We start from the raw sequence: 10,927 nt of genomic DNA, 5'->3' as shown, positions 1-10,927 counted from the left end.
CTCAGACCCTCGTAAAGTTCTATAGCTGCACCATTGAGAGCATCTTGCTTGGCTACATCATCGCTTGGTATAGCATTCAGCCACAACGCACTAGGGTAGTGCAGCCGGCCCAATCCATCACTGGGGCCGAGCTCCCTGCCATCCAGGACCTATATACGAGGCGGTGTCAGAGGAAGGCCCTAAAAATTGTCAAAGACTCCAGCCACCCAAGTCATTGATTGTTCTGTCTGCTACCGCACGGCAAGCGGTACCAATGCACCAACTCTTGAACCAACAAGACCTGAAACGGCTTCTAACCCCAAGCCATAACTCAGCTGAATAATTAGTCCAGATAGCTGTTTGGTTAACTATTTAACTATCAGTCCAGATTCTGACCCCTTAGTTTCCTAAACATGGTAGCCACTTGACTCTTCATTCCGCTTTTTACTCCTGTCAATTTAGAGTCTAGACCCCTCACCCAGGTTCTCTCAATATGTGGAGGTGTGTAGGCTAGCCGAGTAAAGTCTACCCATCTTACAGTTTACTCCTTCCAATTTACAGTTTCAATTGTGGACAGGTTGAGTTCTTCAAGTAGGCTCGGCTTTACAGGGCAGGGTAATACTGTACACTAGGTGTTTGCTGAGGACAATAGTTTTTTTAATACAAATTATTTTCTGATTCTTTATGTGCAAGTGTAGCATGTAATGCTGATTTCATGATAAATGATCTCTTCTTGAACCCCAGACAGACATGGAGTATGTGTTGGTCATGACACCAGCCAGACAATGTTTAATAAAACACTGAAACCAGATTTACAATCACAATTGAAAGGTCGTTAGCATTTCATAGATTGATATATGTTTGTATGTTGTGTATGACGTCAAACCAGTGATGTATAGATCAACAGTTCAGTTTAGAAAAACCCAAAGCACCAAAAACGTCTGTAAGAAAGACGCTTTGTAAATCATGTTGCTACATATGAGCTACAAAGCATGTGAAACATAGGCAAGCAATTCAAACTTTTTGTGAGAGAGAGATTACATGTAAACCAATCATTATTTCAATATCTCAATGTTGTCATCAATTACATGATATACTCTGTCCTCTAGGATTATTCTGCCGTTTCTTTGCATACTCCAAAAATATACCCTCTCATCATTTTGTAGGTGAACATTCATTGCAGCTGTAGCCAGATTACAACTCGTTTGTGTTTCCTTTGAAAGAAATAAAGCTTAACAGAGCACCCCATCATATTAATGCAGTTTGGTATCTTAAAGACAGACATCCACTTAATACAATGTGCAGTCTAGCTGCTAGATAAATATAGATATTTTGACTTTAGAGTGCTTCTGATAATTGTGCTTCCCAAATTGCAACCCATTCACCGGGCTCTGGTCAAAAGTAGTGCACTATATACAATACCAGTCAAAGGTTTGGACACACCTACTCATTCCAGAGTTTTTCTTATTTGCTACATTGTAGAATAGCGATTACATCAAAACTACAAAATAACACATATGGAATCATGTAGTAAGCCAAAAAGTGTGAAATCAAAATACATTTTAGATTCTTCAAAGTAGCCACCCTTTGCCTTGATGATAGTTTTGCACACTCTTGGCATTCTCTCAACCAGCTTCATGAGGTAGTCACCTGGAATGCATTTAAATTAACAGGTGTGCCTTCTTAAAATGTAATTTATGTCCTTCTTAATGCATTTTAGACAATCAGTTGTGTTGTGACAAGATAGGGGTAGTATACAGAAGATAGCCCTATTTGGTAAAAGACCCAGTCCATATTGTGGCAAGAACAGCTCAAATAAGCAAAGAGAAACAACAGTCCATTGTTACTTTAAGACGTATTGAAGGTCAGTCAATACGGAAAATGTAAATAACCTTTAAAGTTTCTTCAACTGCAGTCTGAAAAACCATCAATCGCGATGAGGAAACTGGCTCTCATGAGGACCGCCAAAGGAAAGGAAGACCCAGAGTTACCTCTGCTGCAGAGGATAAGTTCATTAGAGTTACCAGTCTCAGAAATTGCAGCCCAAATAAATGCTTCACAGAGTTCAAGTAACTGCGTAAATCAGGCCTTCATGGTCGGATTGCTGCAAAGAAACCACTACTAAAGGACACCAATAATAAAGGGGAGACTTGCTTGGGCCAAGAAACACGAGCAATGGACATTAGTCCAGTGGAAATCTGTCCTTTGGTTTGATGAGTCCAAATTTGAGAGTTTTGGTTCCACCTGTCATGTCTTTGTGAGACGCAGAGTATCTCCGCATGTGTGGTTCCCACTGTGAAGCATGGAGGAGGTATGATGGTGCTTTGCTGGTGACACTGTCAATGATTTATTTAGAATTAAAGGCACACTTAACCAGCATGGCTACCAGGGCATTCTGCAGCGATACGCCATCCCATCTGGTTTGCAATTAGTGGGACTATCATTTGTTTTTCAACAGGACAATGACCCAAAATACACCTACAGCCTGTGTAAGGGCTATTTGACCAAAGAGAGTGATGGAGTGCTGCATCAGATGACCTGGCCTCCACAATCACCCGACCTCAACCCAATTGAGATGGTTTGGGAGGAGTTGGACCACAGAGTGAAGGAAAAACAGCCAACAAGTGGTCAGCATATGTAGGAATTCCTTCAAGACTGTTGGACAAGCATTCCAGGTGAAGCTGGTTGAGAGAATGCCAAGAGTGTGCAAAGCTGTCAAAGGCAAATGATGGCTACTTTGAAGAATCTCAAATATGATATATATTTATTTGTTTAACACTTTTTGGGTTACTACATGATTCCATTTGTGTTATTTCATAGTTTTGATGTCTTCAATATTATTCTACAATGTAGAAAATAGTAAAAATAAAGAAACCCTTGAATGATTAGGTGTGTCCCGACTTTTGACTGGTACTGTAGGTAGTACTAGGGTGCCATTTGGGATGCAGTCATTGTCACTCCTCCAGCAAAGTCCCATGCAAGGCTCCCAATCATTCTCCAACTGTATACCCACACATTTAGCACGGTTAAATGAAAATGTTGTTTGTGCAAAAAAAATATTATGAAAACAAAGAATTAAACAAAAATAATACAAAACAAAGCAACAACTAAAAAATGATCTACATTCAGCTATGACTTATCTAAATTGTGACAATGGTTAAAAAATAAACGTGCAATAGTGCAATTTCTCAGTTTTCTGTCTGCAAACACTTTTCTTTCTATCTTGTCTCCAAATGTTGTCCCATATGTCATCCCTTGGGGCTGCAAAATTTCTGTAACATTCCCCAAATTCCCAGGTTCTCCATAAATCCTGGTTTAAGGACTGCAGATTTCCTGCTTATTTCCTCATGATTCCCAAAATCTTCAAACCAAGATTTCTAGAAAACCTGGGAAGTTAGAGGAATTTTGCAACCCTGTCATCACTGCACAGGGACGCGCCTTGGTTGATCAGTGGCGGGTCCTCCGCATATTGCTTCTGCCAGAGTTCCCCCGGCTCTGGTCCCTCAGTACCTGGTCCCAACGCCTCACCTTCCTCCCCATACGGTCCTTCCACTTCTGTGCAATGGAGCCTTCGATGAGCAGAAGCCTACATGTATGACAGACAGGTACAGTGCCTTCAGAAAGTACACACACCCCTTGACTTGTTCCACATTTTGTTGTGTTACAGATGGAATTTAAAATGTATTAAATTGAGATTTTGTGACAATGATCAATACCCCATAATGTCAGTGGAATTTTGTTTTTAGAAATGTTTACAAATGAATTAGAAATGAAAATGCTGAAATGTCTTGATTCAATAGTGTTCAACCCTTTTGTTATGGCAAGCCTAAATACATTCAGAAGTAGAAATAAGCTTAACAAGTCACATAATAAGTTGCATGGACACTGTGTGCAATAATAATTTTTAACATGATTTTAAAATGACTACCCCATCTCTGTACCCGACACATACAGATAATTGTAAAGGTCCCGGAGTTGAGCAGTGAATTAAGCACAGATTCAACCACAAAGACCAGGGAGTATTTTCCCTTCATATTCTCCAGAAGGGTGGTGGCTGCATCATGTTATGGGTATGCTTGTCATTGGCGAGGACTAGGGAGTTTTTTATGTTGATAAAAATAAACAGAATGGAGCTTAACACAGGCAAAAGCCTTTAGGAAAACCTGGTTCAGTCTGCTTTCTAACAGACACAGGGAAACTAATTCAACTTTCAGCAGGACAATAACCTAAAAGAACAAGACCAAATATACACGGTGGGAACAAAACATTAGGAACACATTCCTAATACTGAGTTGCACCCCCTTTTGCCCTCAGAACAGCCTCAATTAATTGGGGCTGTGTTGTCGTAATGTGTCAAGAATTCCACAGGGATGCTGGCCCATGTTTACTCCAATGCTTCCCACAGTGGTGTCATTCCTTTTCCTCATTTAACTGTAAGATGTAAATATTGTGTTTTTTATTGTTCCTTGAGGCGGTTGCCATATACCTGTGATGTCCTTTGGGTGGTGGACCATTCTTGATACATATGGGACACTGTTGAGTGTGAACATTCCATCAGTGTTGCAGTTCTTGACACACTCAAATCAGCGTGCCTGGCAACTTCTACCTCCCTAAACCCTTCAATGGTTAATTCTGAAATCCATCTAGATAAACACAAGACACTGCAATAACCTTCACTCTCCACACTGCCACACCTCACATAGTCAATTCTCTAACAGATACAAAAGGTACCATACTCTGGAATTGTTATCTTCACATTGCCAAAACCTCAATAACTTCAAGTGAAGATTGGGGGTCAGCCTGATGAACCAAACTACTCAGTAATCTCCTCCATATAGCCCAACTCTTACATCCACACATGCACACACACATTTAAATAAAACATATACCGTTTATTTGGATTTTTTTGTGATTGTTGATCAGTTCATTTGTACATTTGTGATTAGCAGGTTTTGTTATTTGTTTTAACAAGCCTTTTTTTATTTGTGTACTTATGTATTGTATATATTTTTGGTGTTTTCATATAAAGCCCTTGTCCTTCCAACCATACCGGTTTGTTTTCATCTGTATTGTTGTTTATCACTTTTCTTTGGTGCAAATAAATTAAACCTAAATTAAATACATTTTAATCCCACTTTTTAACACAACAACATTTTTTAAAAGCCAAGGGGTGTAAATACTTTCTGAAGGCACTATAGGTGGCATGAGTTACAATGTGGTATGAACTACAATAGTCAACTATCCCATGAATGATTGTTGCTATTAGAGAGCCAGTAATATGACTGGCTCAAGACATACCTGGACCTCTCCTCATTCTCATAACCCATGATGATGTACTCGTCGTTGGCGGTGAGAGGAGGACAGGGACAGCCAGAGTTGTAGTGCAGTGTAACGGTATCACGAAGGATGTTAACAAAGGAAGACTTCAGGATGTCTTTGACCTCCACGATTGCACTCAAGTCATGATTCCTGTTTTTAATCTCCTTCACCCTTGCACGAATCACTGGGAAGAAAACATTAAACATGATTTTAGTTTGTTTGATTATTTTAAAGGATACTTTACATTTGAAGCCTACTTTTTTGACTGAACATATGGGGCCGGTTTCCTGGAAACTAACTAAGCCTAGTCCAAGACTACTTTTGGAGGAGATTCCATTGAGAATGCTTTTTAGCCCAGGACTAGAAATGTAATCTGTGTCTAGAAAATCATCCTTCAGAGTTTTAGGACAATGATAAAATCATGCATTGTTATAATCAGCTTCTAAGTAACTACATCACTCTCATTCTATAATATGTTCCCACTCTTATGAACGGCAAAAAGAATTGCCTATGAAAATCATTCAGAAAATTGTAAATATGTAATAGCTCACCATAGTTGTAATTATTCTTTAGGTAGGTCTTGAGACCCAGTTTAACTGACTTGCACTTGCAACGATCTGAAACAATAAATGAATAATGTGATACATTGTAGAACATCTGGGATTGCAATAGCCCTATAAATCTACACGTTTTTGAACAGCAAAATGACATTCTTGAAATTCATGTAATGAAAAACATGAGGTGAAAATCTATACCATATTCTAATATAATACTGTTCAGATTATTTTGCACTAAATTCAATAGCCAAACATAATTTTTAAGATACATTTGCAGTATGTACTAACAGCTCCATGTAAAAGTATCCAAATGTTTGATGAAGCAAAGAAAATGTGATTATTATTTTACCATTGTTGGCTCCTTTACAGTTGACATTGTGAGAATCACTTGGAAAGTCAGGAGTTGATTCTGAATAAAACCAACTATGATGAGAACATTTTCACTCAATAACAATATTAACTTCACAAGTAACCTCTAATGTCATAGGCCAGTGTAGTTCCATTTTTTGTCATTTTATAGTGGTAACATAATAAATGGTCATGTTTAATTCACAGAACATTCAAGGGCCACATGCATCTTACCAGGTGAGCATTTTGTGGGGTCCTGATAGTAAGGGTTGTCTAAGTAACAGACAGGAATAAAGTTTACTTATAAGCGGCTGCTGTAGAGAATTTTATAGACTACAGATATTCTCATCGTCATACTTTTTTCCTTTTATCTTTGTCTTTATTATGTGAGTTAGCCTGTATTTATTCCCAATACCTATTTCAGAACTACGCTATGGAATCTTCATCATCATAATCCCCCATATCCTACCTGGTCCTTCTGCTTTTACAATGGCCTCAGGTGAGATACAGACTCCCCGGTCGTAGACTGGCAGATCCTCGCAGGCCAAGCTCTCTGGCCAGGTGTGATTATACCGTTTCATCACAGGTTCACAGCCGCATTTCGCACGCTCACACACCGACTTGCAGGGCTTGATAGGGTCGTGTTGGAAGTCAATTGTGCATATTGGGGCGTACATGGCGCACAGAAAGAACAGTAAATCTGAACTACACTGGGTGCCAAGAAGCCCTTCAAACTGCTCAATGGCCAGGACTGCGTTGGCCTGGGTACTGTGGTGGAGGTGGTTGGGCATTTTCGTCATGTTCCAGGGCATGGACTTGCACAGAGGGATCCGAATGGGCTCACATGCCGCCGAAGACGCTCTGGGTATACTAAACAGACAGGTAACCGCGAGGAAGGAGACGAATAACTCGTGGGAAAACATGATCATCCTCAGTTATATGCTGACAGTTGGTTTAGGATAAACAATAAATCTAAATGCAATGTCTGGTTACGAAGTCGGAATGGATAAACTTAAACGCGTAATGAAATCCTAAAATATATAGCTAGCCTAAAGTTGTCTGTCTACCCGGACGTGTCTAAACTTTGCGTCACGTAAAAGGAAAGAGGTTCAAACGTCATCTTTTGTGCGTAAAACCAAAATAACCTATTTAATATCGAATTCCTCGTGGACGGTGAAGATTGATTTCGATTTCCAACTGTTTTGTTGCTTATTCCATTGGCGCGTGTGTGATCATATTGCGGGTGGGCTTGTGGCTCCACTCTCTCTATCTCCTCCTTCCCAGACTAGTTAGCACTGCAGTGATTGCTCGTTGGAATCGGACTGACCTCAGTCTGCGGGACCAGCTTTTTTACCCTTTACAAATTTCCTCTATCATCATCATGCCTGTCTGACCCTCCTCCTACTCCTGATTCAAGCCAACACCAAGCAGGACTGGAGAACTTGCCCCATAGCCTTCTTTGAAAAACATGTACATTAGACTTGTTCTGGGATGGGCAACTGGCGGATCAATTTCCATACACGCAAATATATATATATATATATATATATATATATATATATATATATATATATATATATATACAGTACCAGTCAAAAGTTTGGACACACCTACTCATTCAAGGGTTTTTCTTTATTTTTGGACACACCTACTCATTCAAGGGTTTTTCTTTATTTTTGGACACACCTACTCATTCAAGGGTTTTTCTTTATTTGTACTATTTTCTACATTGTAGAATAATAGTGAAGACAACTATGAAATTACACATGGAATCATGTAGCAACCAAAAAAGTGTTAAACAAATCAAAATATATTTTATATTTGAGATTCTTCAAATAGCCACCCTTTGCCTTGATAACAGCTGTGCACACTCTTAGCATTCTCTCAACCAGCTTCACCTGCAATGATTTTTTCCAACAGTTGAAGGAGTTCCCACATATGCTGAGCACTTGTTTGATGCTTTTCCTTCACTCTGCCGTCCGACTCATCCCAAACCATCTCAATTGGGTTGAGGTCGGATGATTGTGGAGGCCAGGTCATCTGATGCAGCACCATCACTCTCCTTCTTGGTCAAATAGGCCTTACACAGGCCGGATACTGTTGGAAATTCATTGCAGGTGAAGCTGGTTGAGAGAATGCCAAGAGTGTGTAAAGCTGTCTTCAACGCAAAGGGGGGCTACAGTGCCTTGCGAAAGTATTCGGCCCCCTTGAACTTTGTGACCTTTTGCCACATTTCAGGCTTCAAACATAAAGATATAAAACTGTATTTTATGTGAAGAATCAACAACAAGTGGGACACAATCATGAAGTGGAACGACATTTATCAAAAACTGAAAAATTGGGCGTGCAAAATTATTCAGCCCCTTTACTTTCAGTGCAGCAAACTCTCTCCAGAAGTTCAGTGAGGATCTATGAATGATCCAATGTTGACCTAAATGACTAATGATGATAAATACAATCCACCTGTGTGTAATCAAGTCTCCGTATAAATGCACCTGCACTGTGATAGTCTCAGAGGTCCGTTAAAAGCGCAGAGAGCATCATGAAGAACAAGGAACACACCAGGCAGGTCCGAGATACTGTTGTGAAGAAGGTTAAAGCCGGATTTGGATACAAAAAGATTTCCCAAGCTTTAAACATCCCAAGGAGCACTGTGCAAGCGATAATATTGAAATGGAAGGAGTATCAGACCACTGCAAATCTACCAAGACCTGGCCGTCCCTCTAAACTTTCAGCTCATACAAGGAGAATACTGATCAGAGATGCAGCCAAGAGGCCCATGATCACTCTGGATGAACTGCAGAGATCTACAGCTGAGGTGGGAGACTCTGTCCATAGGACAACAATCAGTCATATATATAGACACACCAAACATGTGGAAGAAGGTGCTCTGGTCAGATGAAACCAAAATTGAACTTTTTGGCAACAATGCAAAACGTTATGTTTGGCGTAAAAGCAACACAGCTCATCACCCTGAACACACCATCCCCACTTTCAAACATGGTGGTGGCAGCATCATGGTTTGGGCCTGCTTTTCTTCAGCAGGGACAGGGAAGATGGTTAAAATTGATGGGAAGATGGATGGAGCCAAATACAGGACCATTCTGGAAGAAAACCTGATGGAGTCTGCAAAAGACCTGAGACTGGGACGGAGATTTGTCTTCCAACAAGACAATGATCCAAAACATAAAGCAAAATCTACAATGGAATGGTTCAAAAATAAACATATCCAGGTGTTAGAATGGCCAAGTCAAAGTCCAGACCTGAATCCAATCGAGAATCTGTGGAAAGAACTGAAAACTGCTGTTCACAAATGCTCTCCATCCAACCTCACTGAGCTCGAGCTGTTTTGCAAGGAGGAATGGGAAAAAATTTCAGTCTCTCGATGTGCAAAACTGATAGAGACATACCCCAAGCTGTAATCGCAGCAAAAGGTGGCGCTACAAAGTATTAACTTAAGGGGGCTAATAATTTTGCACGCCCAATTTTTCAGTTTTTGATTTGTTAAAAAAGTTTGAAATATCCAATAAATGTCGTTCCACTTCATGATTGTGTCCCACTTGTTGTTGATTCTTAACAAAAAAATACAGTTTTATATCTTTATGTTTAAAGCCTGAAATGTGGCAAAAGGTCGCAAAGTTCAAGGGGGCCGAATACTTTTGCAAGGCACTGTATTTGAAGAATCTCCAATATAAAATATATTTTGATTTGTTTATCACTTCTTTGGTTACTACATGATTCCATATGTGCTATTTCATAGTTTTGATGTCTTCACTATTATTCTACAATGTAGAAAATAGTACAATAAAGAAAAACCCTTGAATGAGTAGGTGTTCCAAAAGTTTTGACCGGTAGTGTGTGTATTTTTACAGTGCATTCAGAAAGTATTCAGACCCCTTGACTTTTTCCACATGTTGTTACATTTTGTCCTTGTTCTACCATTTATTAAATACATGTTTCCCACGTCAATCTACACACAATACCCCATAATGACAAAGCATAAACAGGTTTAAAAACAAACAAAACAGAAATACCTTATTTACATAAATATTCAGACCCTGCTATGAGACTCGAAATTGAGCTCAGGTGCATCCTGTTTTCATTGATCATCCTTGAGATGTTTCTACAACTTGATTGGAGTCCACCTGTGGTAAATTCAATTGATGGACATGATTTGGAAAGGCTGTCTATATAACACCTGTCTATATAAGGTCCCACAGTTGGCAGTGTATGTCAGAGCAAAAACGAAGCCAAGAGGTCGAAGATATTTTCAGCAGAGCTCCGAGACAGGATTGTGTCAAGGCACAGATTTGAGGAATTTTACATTTTTTAAATGTTACCTTTATTTAACTAGGCAAGTCAGTTAAGAACACATTCTTATTTACAATGATGGCCTAGGAACAGTTGGTTAACTGCCTTGTTCAGGGGCAGAACAACAGATTTTTACCTTGTCAGCTCAGGGACTCGATCTAGCAACATTTCGTTTACTGGCCCAATCCTCTAATCACTAGGAAGGGTACCAAAACATTTCTGCAGCATTGAAGGTCCCCAAGAACACAGTGGCCTCCATCATTCTTAAATGGAAGAAGTTTGGAACCACCAAGACTCTTCCTAGAGCTGACCACCCTGCCAACCTGAGCAATCGGGGGGGGGGGGGGGGGGCCTTGGTCAGGGAGGTGACCAAGAACCCGATGGTTACTCTGACATGGCTCCAGAGTTCCTCT

At 39.9% G+C, this 10,927-nt stretch overlaps 1 protein-coding gene across 3 annotated transcripts; it reads right to left on the bottom strand.

The window, feature by feature from the left end:
• Window positions 1-722: 722 nt before the first annotated feature.
• On the bottom strand, window positions 723-7,622 carry LOC109868520 (secreted frizzled-related protein 3). 3 transcript variants are annotated; one of them, XM_020458141.2, is made up of 6 exons: window positions 6,673-7,622; window positions 6,438-6,476; window positions 6,205-6,264; window positions 5,850-5,915; window positions 5,278-5,482; window positions 723-3,565 (listed from the first exon to the last, which is right to left on the bottom strand). In XM_020458141.2, the coding sequence occupies exons 1-6, from the start codon at window positions 7,130-7,132 to the stop codon at window positions 3,427-3,429; spliced, it is 969 nt and encodes a 322-aa protein (XP_020313730.1). In that variant the 5' UTR covers window positions 7,133-7,622; the 3' UTR covers window positions 723-3,426. The 3 variants fall into 3 exon arrangements, with proteins under 3 accessions (XP_020313730.1, XP_020313739.1, XP_020313747.1); XM_020458150.2 differs by lacking the exon at window positions 6,438-6,476 and having other exon boundaries at window positions 6,673-7,620; XM_020458158.2 differs by lacking the exons at window positions 6,205-6,264; window positions 6,438-6,476 and having other exon boundaries at window positions 6,673-7,621.
• Window positions 7,623-10,927: the final 3,305 nt, after the last annotated feature.

This window comes from Oncorhynchus kisutch, linkage group LG2 (assembly GCF_002021735.2).
Source record: "Oncorhynchus kisutch isolate 150728-3 linkage group LG2, Okis_V2, whole genome shotgun sequence".
Lineage (NCBI taxonomy): Eukaryota > Metazoa > Chordata > Actinopteri > Salmoniformes > Salmonidae > Oncorhynchus > Oncorhynchus kisutch.
The sequence above is the reverse complement of the archived record's forward strand: the minus strand, read 5'-3'. Positions and strand labels throughout refer to the sequence as shown.

Excerpts from the sequence above, each read along its gene's own strand:
- LOC109868520 (XM_020458141.2), bottom strand. The coding sequence starts at position 7,132 with ATGATCATGTTTTCCCACGAGTTATTCGTCTCCTTCCTCGCGGTTACC. Across the intron at positions 6,477-6,672 it reads TGTAAAAGCAGAAGGACCAG|ACAACCCTTACTATCAGGAC; the intron begins GTAGGATATGGG and ends TCTGTTACTTAG. Across the intron at positions 5,483-5,849 it reads AAAGAATAATTACAACTATG|TGATTCGTGCAAGGGTGAAG; the intron begins GTGAGCTATTAC and ends TTTTCTTCCCAG.